Raw genomic sequence first — 20030 nt, 5'->3', positions numbered from 1 at the left:
TGAGTTGCTGCTGCTGCTGCCGTGGAGTAAAAGTCTGACGAAAATGAGCAAAATCATGGAACTGGCAGTAATGACAGTGCGCTATAAATATATATATATATTTATAGACACATAAAACAGGGATCTAGCTTATTTTGTGGAGAAGCTTGACTGCTCTCCAAGTCATAAGCCAACACAATGTGGGAACTCAAAATAACCCTTAGTGTTTTGATGCTTTATTCTGCACAAAGTGTATAAATAAAACCGCCTCATCATCTCTGGACACGTCCCCCCTCCTTTTAAAAGACAGCATCACCCCTCCATTTCCTCTCAACAGAGGACAAGTTGTCAGCGGCGCTTAAAGTCCCTGGGGGCAAAGGAGCCACCTACATACACCGTAAAACAAAAACACGTCGGCAGCTAACAAGGTGTCACAACCACAAGGACTCCCATATACCGGCGTCCGTATGAGCAACTCGCCGGCCGCAGTCTGAAAAATAAACCGTGAGGGGGGGGGGAAACGGTGTGTCACTTTTCATTATGACATTCAAGACACGACGACTCCATCTACACCTGTCACATCCTATTAAGCCAGATGAGCTGTCGATGCGATCGCAGGCCCCGACACATGGTTGCCTGCCTGCGCTGAGCCAAAACCACAGCTTTGCATTAACCGGAGAAAGCCCTCGGTGAGACCAGGCCGGTAAGACGGTAGATGTCTTTCTTGTATTCGGCGACCACTTAGGTAATTGCAGCAATTCCACAGTCAGCGTTACGTCCAAACCATATTAGTAATATCAATATTTTTATATTGATCTGTATTCAGTTTTAAACACAAGCCTGTGTGAGGCTGAAGGACACAAACCCACTGACAGACAAAGAGGCTTTTACAGACATCTGTTAGCCTGATGTTACCAGACTCAACTATTATCAGAACATACCTCGATCAGTCACAACATTATGACCACCTGCCTAATAATGTGCAGGTTTCCTTTGTGTGTCCAAAGCTGTTGTGACTCATCAGAGGATGGACATGGGTCAACACATTTTTGTTTTTTTAGCCATTCCTGAGCAGTTTTGTGGTGCAGCAGGACACACTGCGGACGCACAAGGCCACACACACATCATCATCGTGTCATTGATATGGGGGTGTGGGTGGCTGATGAACGACAATGCGTTGGTTAGTGGTACGTGACTAAGTACATTACATGAATACTGGTACCAAAGGTTTCCCAGCAGAAAGCTGCATTGTAATGAGATGATAAATCTAATTTACTTCCCCTCAGAGGTTGTAATGTTGTGGCTGATCAGTGTTAGTCTGGCAACGTGACATTCAAATTTCCCTACGTGGCGCGTTTCAGCCGTAGTCAATACGGAGGGTTTTCACCGCGTATCATCAACGCATCGTAAATGTGGAAGCTGCGGTGTTTGAAGCCCTCAGCAAGGTAAACAAAGCACACGAACTTAAGTAGATCGAGGAATTATTGTTGTTATTATTATTATTATTGTGTTTTTAGGTGTATCAACGAGGCAGACCATGAAAAACATTTTGAATTTCATAGACTGACAAACGTTATCAGAGGGAAGGAGGCGCTTGTGGTGAGTGAAGCTAAAGCGAAAGTCTGGACAACATCTTAATTCGTTCGGCTCCTTCCCTCCGATAACTACTGCACTGTCCTCCCTGATTTGTACTAACTTTTGGCAGTTTATAAACTCCCAAATGTTTGTGGCCGTCTGCCAATTGGTACAGCCAAAAACACAGCAATAATTCACCGTTTTCCATGATGTGGTCCGTGCGCTTTGTTTACCTTGGTGAGCTCCTCCAACATGGCGTCTTTTGGATTTACGACGCGCTGATGACGCACCGTGAAAACCCTCGTTCTTCAGAGGTGGACAATGAAACAGCTCCTCAAAAAGTCAAACCAAAGAAAGCAGAGCTGACCTTTGTGATTAGCTGCAGTATAGGTCATATGTTGGTGGAGGAAAAATTTAGTTAAACTAAAACACTGAAGTACAATTTTTTGCCATTTTAGGTAGTTAATATAATGTCGTTGCATATTCAAGAGTCAAAGATTAGTTTTAGTTAGTTGATGCTATAGGAACAGGATGCGACATAACGGCGACCAACAGTCGTGATGCTAACTCATCAAGCTAAGTGTAAGAATAAATTAATAAATAATAAGTACAGTGTATAAGCCAACATTTCTTTGTAACTGGTGGAATATTACCAGTATTAAGCAAACAAAAACTTGCACGATGGTGCCGCTATGGTTTCAACCAATAGAGAACGAAATCTCTCCGCACACAATTAAATAAGTCCTTCAACCAATCAGAGCCAATTTGTGTAAACTCACCAGCAAAACAATGACGCCATTAGTCTTTCATCACAAAAAAAAAAAAAAAACACACCCAAGTCATGTGACTCGTCCAACAGACCTTTGGTGGAGCATAACCAGCACCCAAAGGAGAAGTTCTAGACCAACTTTCCGCCACCAAAAGAGATTGTGGGCAGCTAAGCTGGTCTGCTTTCCAGGCCACACATATACGCTGTATTAGGAATTCAAGCCGTGACGTTCCTTCTGCCATTTAGCATTCAGAGCGTTTTAAAAAAAACCTTGGGCGTAATTTGTTCCCACAGCAGTCAATCCAACGTTTGACATCTGTACGACTTATTACGAAACGCTGCCATGATTCCTCGACATATTAGTGCTGTCAGTGCTTTATTGTCATTTCAGATTTTGTTATTGTCAGACACCTGAATGCCCCTGCCTTAAATATAGACCAGATCAATTAATTATTATGTGTTGTACTAGTTCATATCAGCTCGTAAATGTTTTTTACTGCGCGTACGACAGAACACACGTCAGGTTATTGAGTAAACACAGCTTTAAGGGCTGATAATCAAGATCTTGTTAAATGTAGCTCCCAGTCTACACATTTCAGTAAACAGGAACAATATTTCATCAGGATATTGTAGAATATTTGAATGAAATACTCACTTAATACGACACAACATGCTGATGTAGACAAAAGCAATCACACAGATGAAAAAAAAAAACATCAAATTTATATCACCCCTGTGTTATATAACTGCACGAGCATGATGATATAATCTATTATTTATAGACATAGACACACTTATTATCATTTGGGTATACAACACAGAACGAAATTTCATTGCACTGGCTCATTACAGTATTAAAAATGTGCATAAAACGCACCTCAGGTTATTTTAATTACTATTTATATTGCAGAATGTTTAAATGGTGTTTGTTGCTATAATTATATCCACACATATACAATATATCCCTATTTTACACAACTGGAGTGTGTCAATTGTAAACATATTTTAATAACTCTAAACTGAGCTGTAATATAATAACGGACCCACTCGATCATACTTTATAAACACTTTGGACATGTTTCTTTTCTGGTGTGAGGGTGGGTTTTAACATTGGTTTCCGAATAAAAGTTTAAACGTGCACAAAATGTTGTATTTAAATGGACACAAGCACAGATTGGATCTGCATAAAAGGCAAAACAGAACCGTGAATGATTAACCAAGTTTGCTCAAATTTTACCCCCCAGAAAGTTCATGCTAAGATGTGTTTAATTCCGAAATTGAAACTGTACCTTTATTTAAAAAAAAAAAAAGAGGAAAGGATATATATATATATATATATAAATAATAATCTTAGTGTACCATTTTACAGCAGGAGGGTCTTCCGCTCCTACAAAATCATGGTCACAAACAGGGCCAGAATAAACAGGATATGAACGCTTTCCTTTGGCATCAGTAAAGTGAAAGCAGCCCAAAAAAATGGAGAATTCAAACCACACAGTGGTTGTCAAATTGCCTTTTTCCACCCTGAACCATCAGCAGACACGGCTACCTCCTTCACTGCTCATTCATAAAAGGAGACTTTAAGGGCTCATTAATAATTAAAAAAATCTACTGTAATATCACAACCCGGCCTTCCTTTCCTCCGGTGGCGTCGTGTCGTATTCAGAGTCCTGCAGGAAGGTCACAGGCTCTTAGACCGTCGGCCTTTTAAAAAAAGCACATGGTGGATTATCAGGCCGTCATACGCCGAGACACTGCAACCGACGCACCAAACAAAAACAGCGCTCTGCACACATTCAGCTGCTGGCAAAAGGCAGCACATGTTGTGTAATCAGGAGGCTCCACCCTCTTCACACATAGACACACACGCTTACACGAAACACACACTCGCTGGGCCTCTCGAAGACGCTCGCGCTCGGGCCGATGGAGCCAACTGCAGATAGGCTCTGGTCTGGCTGGAGGCATTTCGTATTATAAACATCGCTGGTGCTTTCACGGCTTCGTATGAGCGGCAGCACGATAAAATAAATGCAGCCGACAACTTGAAGCAAACGTGGTAGAGAGGAAGAATTTCAAGCTGCCTGAAATACAGGAAACGGATGATTTCTGCCTTTGGCTCCTGGTGTTGTTGTTTTTTTCTTTTTAATCCAACTATTTCAAATCTCCCTCCAACTTCTTAGTCTGATCACGACCGAATCAGAAGGAGCTACAACAACCTCGATGGCCATTCATGGCAATTTAACACCGGTAAACGGGCGCTTTGCTGGGGAGGAGTTAGTAAAACAAAAACTGGCCGTTTTGGGGGGTTTCCCTGAAGATATGGCTCTGGTGTGATTCGATCACTCAAAACAAAAAAAGAGGAACTCCATTAACAGTGATATCTGGGTTAAGTAACTTTATTAAAGCAAGGATATACAACGGCCATGTGTTGCTGGAGGACGACACAAAGATTACACCAATTAGACAAAACACAAGTCCGACCATATTTAAGCTGAGCCAGACTTAAACCTCTCATGAGAATGGTCTCGAGGACAAAAGGGCACAACCTCATAAAGACAACGATTCACATGAAAATAGCCCAAACATTCAGTAGGCTGTAGCTAAATGTGAAATAATAAAGCCCCACCATTTTAGATCTTTATTTCTTCCTTCGCAGAGAGAGAGAGAGCCGCAACTGCTAAATTGCTCAAGACTTTCTTTTCCATTCCACTGATCTGCATTTATGCGCCACCACCACCTCCACCTCATTGTGAAGGTCACTCCTCTACTCTGCCACCTCTTATTTTCTTAAATATACCACCTAGAAATAGCTGAAGCAACCAACCTGTTGATAAAAATGATTAAAAATGCGCGTATCACTGTACACAAGCGGAAATTACAGTCAAACCAGAACACGGTCGTATGAAAAGTAAATTCCTAAAGCAGGGGACTGTACGGAGGGAATACTGTGTGCACTTACATAATTGTTCCTGCATCATAGCACCTTGGTCAATACCCTATGCTCTAAGAGGCTTATAAGCAGTCTGGAAAGGCTACAGTGTATAGAAGCCATGGACGACATGATCACCCAGCTACATATAACGCACCTCTTTTCACTCCTTGTGTTTATGAAGCTAGAAAATCTTAGAATTTAGCAAATTCCTGTGCATTGGACAACAAGTCTGGGTTGAATCAGTTTTTTCTTTGCATGCGTCTGAGCTCCTTTAGCTCCTTTAGCTTCCCTTCTCCAAGCCCGTATGATTTGCCTGGACTGCAGGTGTAAAAAATGATGTGACTGCAGATCCTCCCTCATTTGATTTTCATGATCTGGCAGAGATTGGAGGAAAGTCAAGATTTAGACCTATAACTCAATAGATCTGGGTGTGACCAGAGGATGGGTGCTGGCACCAACTGTTGCCAACGCAGCCACAGAAAATAATATTTAATATCGGCCAAATCCGGTGCTTGGTGGCTGTCGCAAAAGTCGACAGACCAGCACCACAGCTGTTCTGCAAAAAGCTGCTATAATATGCTTTTCATAGAGAAAAGCCAAAAAACTCTTCATCTGTATGAAGGTGTGTGACCCTAGATTATTTCTGACTTGGTTAATGACTATTACTTGCAATTAATGGGTTTTCTGTCAATCGAGTAACCCGTGAGTTAACCGCTCATTTGCACACTGAAACGCAAACATTTTAAGACAAGATCAAATTACATCAAAACATCGAGAAACACTGATCAATACACGGCGGCGTCACTAACAAACATCTGTTCAACACGTCGTTAGTGGGGAGATCCGTCCATCAAAACAAACGCTCGTGGCTTCTCTGCCGAGCAAATGACAAGATTGTGTTACACCATGTGACAAACACAGCACTGGGCTGTGAGGGATCGGAATAAAAACGAGACTATTGTGTGAGAGAAAACGGGTAATAGTGAAAGAAAGCTCTTTGGAGGGGCAGCAAAAACAAGATCAAAATGAGTCAGTCTATGAAACCTGCTCCAAAACAATAAAAAAAAAAGAAAGAAAAAAAAAGAAAGAGAGGAAATAAACGTATCCCGTGTCAGTTCTGATGAACGTATCGCACTGTGTACTGTTGTGGGAGCTGGTTGGATCTCAAATACAAGACTTGCCAGCTGGCTTTGAAGTCGACAGTCGTCTAGCTAAAGGTCAACCAGCATTTGACCAGTGTCTGCTCGGTTTGTACGTCTTAATTTAATGAGGGCATTAGTACGTTGACTATCACAAGTCAAGGCACATACATTCAGGGTAATGGCTTGAAAAGGCCTCAGACTATGGGGTTTATGCCTCGCAAATATCACTTCATAACACAATAGCCATCCAGACACTGCCTGGGTGTTACCGAGCCGAGGTAAGATGCTGCGTAACATTAGAAATTTAATGCTTATAGTCTTTCTAAACTGCCACATTGGAAGCTGAAATGATAAACCAGGCTTAGCGCGTGAAGTGCTCGGTTGTTTCTGAAAGTTACAGATAATGGGCCTACGCCTACTATCCAATGTCACAAAGGTTCGAAGGAGGAAAAAAAAAAAAAAACGATGTCTATCATGACAGCTTTACTGAACGAGGTTTAAACGCTTTGTGCAATGCCTCCCGACTATAGACAAACTTTGTGTCCCAAACATTTCAGCAAAAAGTAATTCAACACAATGGTCCTGTAATATACACGCCATCTTTGTAGTTGGCAAACAGCTATGAATCATTTGACACACATCTTTAATTAGACCACAGCGGATGTGCCATATAGCTGTCAAAATTGTATGCAGAATATGACATGTGTGATGAATATGCTCCTCTTCCGAGAGCACTTAACAAAGGGAAATAGCACATGGGTCTATTCTGACCCGTTGATATGCAAGTTGTCCACGACGAGACTGTTTAATAGAGATTTATGATTCAGTATTGGGTCTAGGACTATGGTACGTGTAGTCTAAGCCAGAGTCTGACGTGAACCATACTACAAAATGTAGACACAACTGGTCCACAATACATTCGCTTGTTAGTTGACACACTTATGTCAACACACCAGCAGATCAGCACGAATGCCTACAATTGAGTTGACCCGGTGTAGGTGAGTTCTGATCAAGTATTTCAGCCGCACGAGCCGATAGCAATCTTTTAATATTTAGTATCAGTCAATCCGAGTCCCACGGGTTCGTGTTGACCTCGTCTGCAGGAAACGTTTCTCTTCTGTTCAGCGCAGCGCTCTGTGTTTGTTGTTGTTGCGGTGCATCTTGACGCTGAGGGGACGTGGTTATGGGGTTATGGTAGAGCTAAAATAAACAACTACTGAGGGGGGGCCAGATACCGATCTCCCTATATCAATCGGTACATCTGTAGAAGTAATCAGGCGTTAAATGGCCAATCAACAAAAGCTCAACATCTGTTGTGAGATCACAGCTTTTGTTCCGAACCACATGCCACTTTACAGGCCTTTCTACTTTCCTGGTCGATGGTAAATGTGAACGTTTACATTTTTTACATTCAGACATACAGATATAGACAGATAATCAACACGATGGTGTTGAGGTTCCTTATCATTATAACCAACCATATAATTAGATAAACGCAGCCTATTTGATAAATAAAAACAGGTTTGGGCCCTTCACGTTTTCCAAAGTTGATGTTCCAATATCAGTCGGTGTCATATGGTTTGTTTAATCAGCGTTAAATTAACTGGCAGAAAATTGAACCGCCACAAATAAAACTATTCTGGAGTGACTACATAAAGCAAGATGCTTTGGCTTCAATACCACAAACAGGTACCGATGCCAGAACCCCCCATGACGCACCGCAAGAAACAACAGTATGGCGGTATACTGCAATATCAATAATTTGTCCCAACCCGTATTCTCACAACCTTTAGCTCCGTGGGAGGTCTCATTCATTCTCAGCCAAATCACCATCTGAAGTCTCCTCGGTTGCCAGTAGAGCACTGAGATATTGATACAAACTCATTACAAACGCACTAAAACGACACCTACTGAGAACGACCCAAAAGTCATGTTCGGCATAGTGGGTGAATCTGATTACACTGGTACGCCACTGAAAAGCCTCCTAATCCCTCCACGTACAATTAACTACAAAAACGGCGATGAAGACTATCAACCCTGGCAGCAGACACTGTGCTTAGATCTGAAGCCCCATTATCCTAATACCACAATAATAAGCTCTATTCATAAAAATCATTCAACAGTTTCTGCACGAGCGGGGCCATGATTAACATGTTTGTTTATTGTAGTGCTTGTGTAAAAAGACATTAAAATATCAAAAGTAATGGATAACTGATGATAAAGGAAACTCTTCTAAACGCGTGTTATTTATTATTATTATTATGCTGATACATTAAAGCTTTGGTACAAAAACTTAAAGTGAAGTGTTCTCCTCAAATATATAAATTACGGTTGGGATCAGGAACAAATTAATAAGGTCGCTTGGTAATTCTATATCACGTAGCTTGTCTCATCACCTGGAACGACGTTCGATAGAAATGCAAAAACATGTTGTGTCATGGACGACTGGAAGTGTGATTGTTGACGTTCAAACTTAACTTCACTCCCAAACTCAACTTTATCGATTGTTTCCTCTTTTCTGGATCAAGGGTTAATAATGACCGAAACGTACCGGTGTATGTATTTTATGTTATTTTATTTTAACTGAAGTAAAAATCTGCAAAACTCTTAGCCTGCCATTGTATTTTGTCTGACAACTCTACATTTCAAACAGAATTTGTTCGTAAATGAACGTAGTTGGTACCTAATAAGACAAAAACTCCAATGCTACCATTTCGCTTCTGACAATTAAACAAAAAGAAAGAGGCCTCAGGGTCATTTTTTCCATTTGAACTTACCTAACATAAGATTTAACCCCACATTTTTCAATAAATTTCAACTAAAACGGACACGGAGTCTCATTATCTTTATGTGATTTTATTTGGATGTAAAACCTAAGCAGCTTCTTAAATCATCGCATGCTTTTACTGTGAATTGTTGACGTAATCTCTAATCTTAAATAGTGTTTAGTAATAAAGGGAGAAATCATTCTCTTTGTGATCGCAACGCTAAAAAATACATTAAATAGCGACCACCGATGGTTTAAGACTCAACATATATCTCACATTTTGTGCTGCTGTATTTATAACATGAACAACTCTTGACATTAATCCACTCAGTAATTGATATTAACAGCAGACAAAAGGTATTGAATAAATATTTAAAAAGCAGGTAGTAAACACAATGATATGGCTCTGGCTTGTGGTTTATATGAGCTTCGTCTAAGTGTTGTATAAAAGGCTTCTGTAGTCAGAGCCTCTGATGTTGATGCAATTTATTTATTTTTTATTTCAGGTTTAGGTTTGGGTGATTCAAATTGGTTGTTGCACAGACAGCCATCTAAAACAGGCAGCTTTTGTACCAGGCAACACACCCCCAAGATGACACAGCCATTGGGCTGGTTAGTGCAAGCAAAGCAAGCTCTTTGGGTTATTCGTAGCTATGCTACTTCCCTTGTACGTATTAAAAAGGAAAACTATATTTTATATATAAAAACAAAGGCTTGGTGGATTTAATCCCCGAAGCTGTGCTTGCTGGTTGTAAATAAACGGTGGCGTAGACCTGATCAATGCAGACAACACCACCCACCTCACGGTACAACGTTAATGTCGCACACAGCAAAAAAGCGACGTAGTTGAGCGCTATTTAAAAAAAAAAAAAAAAAAAATTAAACTTGGTTATAAGATAGTAAACATTAAACACAGCCAAGCGTGTTCAGCTTATCTACAGAAATGTGTTTCACGTGTAAATATTTTTTTAAGTTGAATGCTGCTGCTGCTGCTGCGTGGCCGCCATAAATTAGGATTTTTTTTCCTTCCTTCTTTTTGTTGTTTGTTTTAAATGCAATAATGAAGACGAGAGAGGGACTGCACAGCCTGAGACAAAAGCCCACTGCAGCCCCTCCACTGCCCTCACAACGATCCCCCTCCCCAGCGCTTAATCTAGCTACATACATAGCTAGCTTGCTGGCTCACTGGGGCTAACCCTGCTCACTCTGGCTTCGCCCCGACATTTTCCTGTCGGCGTTGTGTCCCCTCGCTTCAAAAAAAGCAGCGACTTATTAAAAAAAAAAGCAGCTACCGGAGGAGGAAGGGGTGTTTAATAACCGGAGAGAAAGTACCCAGTGTGTGTATAACGCACGTGGCGCACAACTATAACCAAGCCCACGCAAACACATAACATGCCATTTTTCGCACGCAGTTTACGTCAAGTTAGCTTAGCTCGGCGCTAGCCCCCCTCGTACAACTTTAGCCACACGGCTAACGCTGCCTACAACGCTCATCATGTTCCGATGCAAAGCAAACGCCAAAAAAAAAAAAAAAAAAAAAAAACCCTGCGCTGCGCTTACCTTTAAACCGGGCCGCGGGTTCCCACCGACTCATTCAAGGTCCCTCTACGTGTGAATATTGCGCAATGTTAGCAGTTCTTTTCCTAGATATTGGACGGTAACCGTAGCCTACGGCTGTGTGACGTTCATCGCTGGGTTTTGAAAACATCCCAGCCGTTCGTCGCTCCTCGTCCTCCCCGAGAAAAACCAGCAAAACATGCAAGCGTCGCTCTGATTGGCCGAGGGGGGAGTCACGTGACCGGCTGAGCCCCACCGAGCTTATAAGGTCTCCGTCTGCTGTAAAGATGGGTACGTTGTCAAAACGGTTTAACGTACATTTTAACCTACTCTCGTGAGTAAACCTTCGCCTTTTAATGTTAATGGTATCATTCGTGCTTTCTGCTTTTTTTTTTATGAGCTAAGGTGTATTTTTAGGCGTGTGGATTTTAGGCTCAGAGGAAAGTAGAGGGAGAACAGGAATGGCCACTTGACGTCATCTTTTCCGTTGCTGTGTTTGCGGTCAGTGGGAACTTTCTCGAAGATCACGGTCGAGGTTTTAAACGGAGCAAACCGTGGCTCCTTTTTTTTTTCGGCTGTGTAGTTTCGATGCAGTTTTAATTTATAAAACGATTGTGTCAACTCGCCCCCTTCCTTTCTTTCTTTCTCTTTTTTTTTTTTGTAGCCCGCCATTTCTTTGTACGACTGCTTTGAATTCGGTTGCGCAGTGGCATTTGCATCATGATGAATGTTGTGCGCATGCGTCACGGTGCATCCGTGGTGAGCGTTGTGCGCATGCGTCGCGGGGCATGTTGCGGGGCAGGGGCAGGGAAATGAGGAGGCTGGAGGGTGGTGGGGGGAAAGAAAAAGGGGGAGGTAGGGAGGGAGGGAGAGAGGGAGGCTGGGGGAGGGGCGCCGGCTAGACACGAAAACGCCACCGGGGCGGGATGGAAATGAAATGACAGGAACATTTGTAGGGATGTGGGCTGTGTTGTTGAAAGGGACATTGGGTTTATCATATAATAATGGCTTGCAGGGATTAACATTAAAGATGACATCAACAACACAACAAATTGTGCAAATTACATGCAAGACTGCATTTTTTTTTGTCCTTAATTAAAATAAATGGCATGTCTAATTTGTAAACTATTAAGTAAGAAAAGGGGACCTGGAACTAAACAGCTGACAACAATGAGCCCAAATTGCCCTTGTTTTTTCTTCACAAATTTAATTTTCCTTTTAAGAGTTGTCATTCTTTAGAGGTTATAACATTGTGTTATTGGTCCGCATGTGGCCCCCAAACTAAAATGTGTTTGACACCCCCTGATTTAAATGATGAGATTCAATAAGAATCGTTTGTGGTGTTTTGATGTTCAAAAAAATGTTAATTCATTGCATAAAACCCACTTTTAGACATTTAGTGCATAGAATCTAGTATTTCTTCATGAAAGGATGAATATTGGAAACCATTTCAGGCCACATCCGGAAATCTTCCTAAATCTAGAGATACATATGTTTATTTAATAATTATGAATTGCTATAATTTATGACAGATATTTAGGGTGAGGTCAAGTAAAACCCTTTATAATCTTCTCAGATAAAGGCTGTTATTTATGTGACAATGGAAAAACAAAACCTTTCCTTCGTTTATGGCGCAGCATCGTGTAGTAGAGCTAGTTGATATTTAGCTATATAAAACACTTAAATAAGTAACACACTCGTTCATTCAGAAAAAGGAATAATTCAACCAAAATACTATAAATTGCAGCATAAAACAAGTCAAAATAACGAGAATGCACCACTTGCCCAAACATTAAGTATACTAGGGAAAATAAATAAATGCAATGTTGTCATTTAAAAGTCGTGCATTAAATCCCTCTTCACGACCGGTTTAATATTCAGGTTGATGTTAAAACAGCATCAGAAAGCTGTACTTTTATTTTGTTAAATTAGATTGAATTAAACACACACAGTGTTTCTGTTATTCAGCCCTCAGACTGAAACAGCGGCTGTCAAAGTAACAGGAACAGTTACATTCAGTACATCGTGATCCTAAGTGACACCGACACCCAGAGAACAGGTACATGAACAATTTATTTACACAATATGTTCGCGTTAAACATGTCATCTTCAGTGATAACTTGCTGTCAGGAAAAGCCTGAAATCGTCGTCTACAGGTCCGATCTTACACCGAATCCTGGTCCTTTAGGAGGCTCGGTCAGAGAGGTCAACCCGCCTGCAGGCTCACAGGAGAAACGACCGTTCCTGTGGGAAAAAAATAACCAATCACGTGTTCACTAGCAGCCAGTGGACATATGGCTTGAATTTCTAAACTCTGAAAAGCTGAAAAATATATGAATTAATCTATAATGCACGCTTAAGCATGTACCTGGGTCCTGGCGGTGGGATTTTGCCAGCTTTGAGTTCATCAATAATGTTCTCAATATCCTTGGGCGTAAGATCCTCCTAAACAAGAAGAAAGCAACACGAATGAGGAGAAAGCAGCACCCTGGATGTTCACGTCCTTCAATCTATAACCTTTTTAAATAAACAGGGAGGTTTAAACGCTAGCTTTTCTCCACAAACTTTAAAACAACCCGTCAGTGATGTTGGGAGATGCAGGGATTATTTATTTCTGTGCATTTTCAGCGTACATACAGTAGCTGACAATTTCGTGCTGTGAATAACAACCCTAACAACTCTCAGTGTTTACAGTCTCCTCCAATTATTAGTAAATCAGAAACAGACAAGAAAAAATACAGAGCACCTATAAAAACTAAACTACACAGCCTGTGATTAGGTGTAAACAACTTCACCAGGTAAATATTAAAGGTACATTTAAAATTTCAGCACAAACACACTCATTGCTGACTAAGAACAAAATAAATGAATAAATCTTATTGTATGTATGTTTGAAATGGGTCCTTCAATCTTTAACGTCATGTCAAAATAAGTCATTACGTCGTATAAAAGTTTAAAAGAGAAGATTTGTGTATTATTTAGAGGCACTCTCTCATGTGTCATTGACAGGTCACATGTGCATAAAAAGGTTTTTTACCTCCAGATTCAGAAGCAGCAAACAAGCACACACTTATAAAAATGTGCAATCCTGAATGCGGCTGAACGCGTGAAGCCGACGACTGAATTAATGTAACATCCAAAGAAATGTGTGCGTTTTGAGTGTTAATTATTCACATCATGTGAGCACTGCTTTGCTCTCGGTTGTTAACACGTTGTACTTTTTCCTTTTTAATAATCACACCTCAGCAGTTTGAGGTGTTACAGATAAGTTCCTCTTTTCCCCGCCGTCGTATTTGCTTTAATTGGGTCATTCAGCTGCACTCGACTTGCAACAACCGGGTCTCCCATGATAATTGAGTGCAGAATTAGTTTCATTTGATGTTTAAACCAAAAACAAAAGTCTTTTTTTTTTTTTTTTTTTTTAAAATCACACCTGGTGTTAAAAATGAACATTTATGATTAAGACAAACGTTATTATCCCACCAGTGATTATTAATCTGATAAGACTGTACTGAAAGTGTAACAACCCAGAAAAAAAACAGGGCTGAGAGACGTATTCTCAGCAGACGCGCTTCTCAAAACTAATTTCAGGCCTTAACCTAATTTTGTTAATTCAGTAATAACGTTGAGCCTTCGGTACAGGGCACTCACATAGTAGTTGTCGTTGATCTGGACCATCGGAGCGTTGACGCAGGCGCCCAGGCATTCCACCTCTATTAGAGTGAACATCTTGTCTGGAGTCGTCTCTCCAACCTTGATACCTGCGGAGACGCAAATGAGGAAAAGGCTTTGTATTCGCAAAGTAATCTCCACCGACAATCTGCAGATTGTGTTACTGAAACAAGTATTTTAACTCGAGCGTCGGGGCCACGGCGCAACTGCAACACAATATGTGAGCTGGAACACAGAGCGAAGCCTCAGTGTTTGGACGTGTAAAAGAACCAACGAGTGGACTTTATTAAGTGTCACACACACACTGACGCTGTGGATGTGATGACGCCGTATACTCTGGGCTTGTTTGCTGCTGTAGCGTTAGCCTGTTGTTTGAATACCACTGACGACTGTTTGTTAGCGTATCTGTTCCCCGGTGTCTGCGATCGCCAACGTACACAATTAAAGAAGGTTTTGTTTCCATCTGCGTTTTCTTCCTCTTCATTGGTTTCTCAGCGTAAAAAAAAAAAAAAAAAAAAAAATGGAAAGCGGCTCTCTCACCCAGTTTGTTTTGGATGGCCTCCAGGATGCTGTCGGAGTTGCAGAGCATGCACGGTGTCGTCGTGCAGATCTGAATGAAGTATTTTCCCACAGGCTGACGCAGGAACATGGTATAGAACGTGGCTACTTCGTACACTCTCATCGGAGGAACCTCCAACACCTCGGCGACCTGCGTGAAAACAATCACAAATATTTAAGCCTCTTTTCAGTGATGAAATTAACCGGCTGGTGCATAAACGTCCATAGATGTGATCTATTTCACGCTTTCACTCTCATATGTGTTTCAATTCAGTCAATCAAATATTATTTGTATCGTCCTTTACAATAACTGAGCGTTACCCAACAAAGGTCCATAAAACAACAAATAAAAAACACAACTGAAATGTGTGTATTAAAATACAGATAAAATAAGTGCACCTTAAAAACAATCTGCCCTCGTCAGAAACCGAACGCCAATCTGCAAAAGTGGGTCTTCAGCTTTGATTTCAAAAGGCCGGGATCAGTAGTGGCGTGGACGTCGGAGCAGCGACAACAAAAGAACCATCACCCCCCTGTTTGTATCTCAACCGTAGGACATGTAACAGAATCTGACCCTAAGAATGTAGGGACATGCCATGATCACAGATAGTTAAAGTCTCAGACAAGTAGGTGGGAGTCAGGCCTTTAAGTGGCATTAAAGTTTAAAATCAATTCTAAAACGAACCGGAAGCCAGCGGAGTGACGAGAGATGTGAAACTGAAGACTGGCTGAGGAACTGATGAACGCATGGACTGACTTCTTCTTGAGACTAATCTGTTTATCAAATTTGAAATTTTATCCGACTGTGCTGCGTTTCAATTAAACATCAAATCATTTGAGGATAACGTCAGTTTCGAAAACGTCTTGAAACAAATTATCATAATGTAATTATGTCACATAATTAATGTCATTGGTGATAGAGATGTTGTGGTCACACACTTCCTGCTCTCGGTGCTGTAACTTCTGTCATGTTTGGATCTCCTTTTTATTTTAGTATTATTTTTTATTTAACCCAGCCTCACTATTCACCCGACAGTTTCTCTTCCAAACATGCATCAAGTCATGTGCTGGACATGGACTAATGTGACTACCTTCATAATTATATCTGACTTAATTATATTGAGACCACCCTCTCTAACCAGACTCAGCTCGACAGATTGTTGCAGGATGAACTGCAATTGCTGCAATAGGTGTGAAAGATCTCTACAAAAAAGAAAAAAGAAAAAGTGAAGACATCACAATGTTGAAAAAAACAAATCCAAGAAAAGAAATCTCTGTGCCTTGTTCATGGCGGAGATGGGGAGCCATCCATGCTGCCTCTGGGCCAAATCCAACACGGGGATGGTGGCTGCTTGCTTGTGTCCATGCGGATACATTGAAATGATCGCCTCAATTCTCTGCAAGAGAAATAAAAGATATTTTAAACACAAACTGCAAATCAGACTTTCTTATATTTACAATTTTTGCATTAACAATTAATTTATTTCATGTCCTGCAAAGCTATGAACAAGAAATACAAGCAAGAATTTTGCCGTGACAATATTTTTTATTTTTTCAAATAAATGTGTAAGTATATTTTACTATACACAATTACTTTATAATATATAGTGCAAAGGAAAACAGCTCTTTGTTAAGACAAGAACCATGAAAACAGACTGGTTTAAAATGGGGAGGGGGCTACACAACTATAACGAAACAAAGCTATAAATACAATATAACGTAATATTGAGATGTGGAGCATTAAAATTCCTCAACATACAAGTGGAGAAACAACATATTCTGGCTCCAAATGAAAAACCAACATCAGCTCACCTTTTTGTTCTCCTCTGTGAACTCAAAGGGAGTATCAGGGTTGTTCTCAGGAGTATCTCTGTGCTAAAAGAAGAAACCATCATGTTGAAGCAAAGAAAACACTGTACACACGCAATTGTCTAAAATAATAATTAATAATAATAATTAATTTCTGAGGAAGTAAAAGCTTGTGAGCAGCTAATAGTATCAGATCTGAAATTAATAACCCATCATACCAGAGGAGAAACGAGTCCTCGTATCCAGCAAAGACTCGACACAGATAACAATTATATCTGCTTCTGCACACACTGCCCCCTTGTGAGCAGCAAATATCCTTTACGCAAATAAGTAACAGAGCAGCTTTTAAATTAAATGGTGTTTAATAAAAACAGCGACAATGCCGGAAGTTCTTAATATTTTTTTTTTTTTTTTTGGTGTCAACAAAACATCTTAACCCATCCAGGGGACTATGAAACCATAGCATGTTTCCATTGCATGCCAGTTACCACACGTGGTGTTTTTGTGCGACTCTCTCAGGCTCTAAAGGAAGCTCCCTGGATAAATTAGGAACTTTTTGGAAACAGATACCTGTGGGATTAAGTCCAGCAAGAACACACTGCAGAGTTCTGCACATTTTAGGACCAACTGACTGACTTGACTATAGAATTTTGAAACTATTTACAGGTTTGTGGTTGTGAAGATTTATATTTTATTGGTATTTTATGTAAACTCCGGAGTAAAACTGGATCCTGTCCAAAAGAATCACTAACTTAAATGGGCGACTAACACCTATTTCATGAGTCCCAGCACCAAAACTACTGTAAAATATTTTCATTTGTAATAGGTAAATATAGCACTAAAAGGCTAAAGTAACTAATCCAAGTCATTGCTAATGATACTGACTTGGATGCTATTTGAACATTTTCTCCACAACCAAATACTCATGAATTGTTTCAGTTATTAACAAATCCCTCTATACGCCCGTGGACCAGTTTGGGCTTCGATATGTGTCAGGTATGAGCACTTTGCCCTTTTTATTTTCTGATACATCTTGTGCACGTGTCATGGTCTTGCAATTCAAAAACTTGCAGCTCACCACAAAGATGCCACCAGCTCCAGCGCGAGCGGCAGATCGATGCAGACCCCTGACCTGCCTGGCCTGAAACACAAGAAGAAGAAGAAGACAGTTAAAAGACGTATTAACAGAAAATGCAATGTGATCTTACATTTCTTCACTCTAACTTCACAAGAGAGGGATGAGCATGTCTTATTTAAATTCAGTGTTATATTAAAATATACATTCATATATTATACACATGTACATACTTATATCACATAGTTACACTAGATTTACTTAAAATAACTCACATTCTCAGGATTTACCTACAAATTACAACACAAGGAGATTAAATGTAATCACTCCTGTCATGATTGTAAGGACCATAGATCGGGATCTTCTGGCATTAAAATACTCGAGTCTGCACACGAGTTTGATGTGTGACTATGTAACTCATCCATACAATCTAAGAAATATGTTTCTCATCTTTAACATTCACAGTGCAGACATAGGTCCTAAAATATAAGTCACAGAGTAGGTGCAGCAGTTAAAACTAATTCTTAGTGCATATCTCTATAAGTTAGTTTATGTTGAATATGTAAATAGCAAACAAATAATCATACACAAATGGACATAATTTAGATAAATAACACAAAAATAAACTGAAAATTACACATTTTACATGTGAGAAAAGGAGGTGGAAGAGGTACACTTATTTTAATCCACCTCTTCTAAATAAATCAATAATACTTGAATACATTGCTTCCTACAAGTATAATAATAATAATGATGATAATAATAATAATAAACAAGGGTCAGATCAAAATATAAGTCGCATTTAGCATGAATGTAGATCTGTTTAAATGTCAAACTACAATAACCAGTCACAAAATCCACTTAGTATGAGAAGAAGGCTTTTGAACTTGTATGTACAAACAAAAAGTTAAACTAAAAGCACGTGAGCAAGCATAATAAAGTCATTTTTATACATAAATGTTCGTGTCCAGTGTTAATTTTCCGCTGCCTTGCTCATTTCTTTGCAGTGATCACCTTGCAGGGCAGAAAGCTAAGTAAGTTAGCCACCATGCTAGTGTTACAGAACATCATTTAGCTTAGCGGCCTCCATGCCCTTGTCAAGAGTCATTACGTTTTGTCTCCAAATTTTCCGAACACGACGTTAAAACCTTCACCCAGAACCACGAACAATATCACGACCATACCGCATGCGATGCAGCGGAGCGAAGAGCAGCGGACAAAAACATCCTGGGGTTAGAAGTTTGGTCCCGCCGCGTTAGCAAATGTCCGGGAGACCAGCAGCAGACGTCAACACAGGCTCTGGTTCGATTAACTCGGTCTGACGTAAGGTCGCTACGTCAGGTCTGCGAGCTGCTGAATCGATCCCAGATTTAAACTCAAACTAAAAAACGCACGACCCCATGCGAACATACCACTGCTTTTCTTTTGGATCCGGTACCAAGTTATACCAAGGCTAATAACCCGATATCGATACTTTTAGATGTCTAGTTGTGTATATAAAAACTGTTGTGTGTATGTTGACCTTTGTCGACATTTCTACGTTTTTCTTTAAGAAAACAAATCTCCCTCCTGTCATTTTTTTATCTCATGGGTGGCCCTAATTCTCCAGGCTATGTTATGAAACCGAATTGTTTACATTTTATAATCCTAGTCATTATATTACATTTACAAATTATAGCAATTTTAACTACCTTTCCACACTTACAGATTATTTCTATTTTCCTCTATATATTTTTTTGTTATTCTTTATATATTTTGTATATTCTTTCAAATTTGTTGATGTTAAATTAACAATGTTAACAATGTTAAATGAAATGTTAATGTTAAATATATAAAATTATTTTGTGGGACATAGTTTAAATAGAAAATCAATCATTTTAATATAAAATCAACACATTGCAGTCAGAATATAGACACATAATCTGTGGACATAATACAGTTAAAAAGAAGAAAGGAAGAGCAAATTCATATTTCAGTGATGTTCATCACAATTTTGTTGTTGTTGTTTAGTGTTATTTTGGTTTATGGTTGACTTTAATTTTATTTTCTGCCATGCATCTTTTAATATGGAAGATAAAAACTAAGCCTCGACCAAACAGTTATCAATTATAATGTTGTATGAGCTGTTACTTGTGTTATTACTACTTAGTTGAGTTAGATCATTAAACATATCCAAGCAAATAAATAAACACATA

General features: G+C 39.9%; 2 protein-coding genes across 4 annotated transcripts in view; both read right to left on the bottom strand.

Annotated features, from left to right (window-relative positions):
• ankrd12 (ankyrin repeat domain 12) overlaps positions 1-11527 on the bottom strand; it is a 37907-nt gene extending 26380 nt beyond the window's left edge. For all 3 annotated transcript variants that reach the window (XM_047588832.1, XM_047588833.1, XM_047588834.1), the window contains exon 1: positions 10725-11527. The gene's annotated coding sequence lies outside the window, so the exon portion shown is untranslated. The remainder of the gene's footprint in view (positions 1-10724) is intronic.
• Positions 11528-12775: 1248 nt separating this feature from the next.
• Positions 12776-19186, bottom strand: ndufv2 (NADH:ubiquinone oxidoreductase core subunit V2). The gene is made up of 8 exons (XM_047588838.1): positions 19020-19186; positions 17839-17901; positions 16764-16826; positions 16232-16348; positions 14934-15102; positions 14373-14482; positions 13090-13166; positions 12776-12965 (listed from the first exon to the last, which is right to left on the bottom strand). Exons 1-8 carry the CDS (start codon positions 19059-19061, stop codon positions 12872-12874), a joined length of 735 nt encoding a protein of 244 aa, XP_047444794.1. The 5' UTR covers positions 19062-19186; the 3' UTR covers positions 12776-12871.
• Between the last annotated feature and the right edge of the window lie 844 nt (positions 19187-20030).

Source organism: Mugil cephalus, chromosome 7 (genome assembly GCF_022458985.1).
Source record: "Mugil cephalus isolate CIBA_MC_2020 chromosome 7, CIBA_Mcephalus_1.1, whole genome shotgun sequence".
Classification (NCBI taxonomy): Eukaryota; Metazoa; Chordata; class Actinopteri; order Mugiliformes; family Mugilidae; genus Mugil; species Mugil cephalus.
This window is presented reverse-complemented; position numbering and strand designations above follow the sequence as displayed.

Excerpts from the sequence above, each read along its gene's own strand:
- ndufv2 (XM_047588838.1), bottom strand. The coding sequence starts at position 19,061 with ATGTTTTTGTCCGCTGCTCTTCGCTCCGCTGCATCGCATGCG. Across the intron at positions 13,167-14,372 it reads AGATCAACGACAACTACTAT|GAGGATCTTACGCCCAAGGA; the intron begins GTGAGTGCCCTG and ends CTTCTTGTTTAG. Across the intron at positions 12,966-13,089 it reads ATCCCACCGCCAGGACCCAG|GAACGGTCGTTTCTCCTGTG; the intron begins GTACATGCTTAA and ends TTTTTCCCACAG.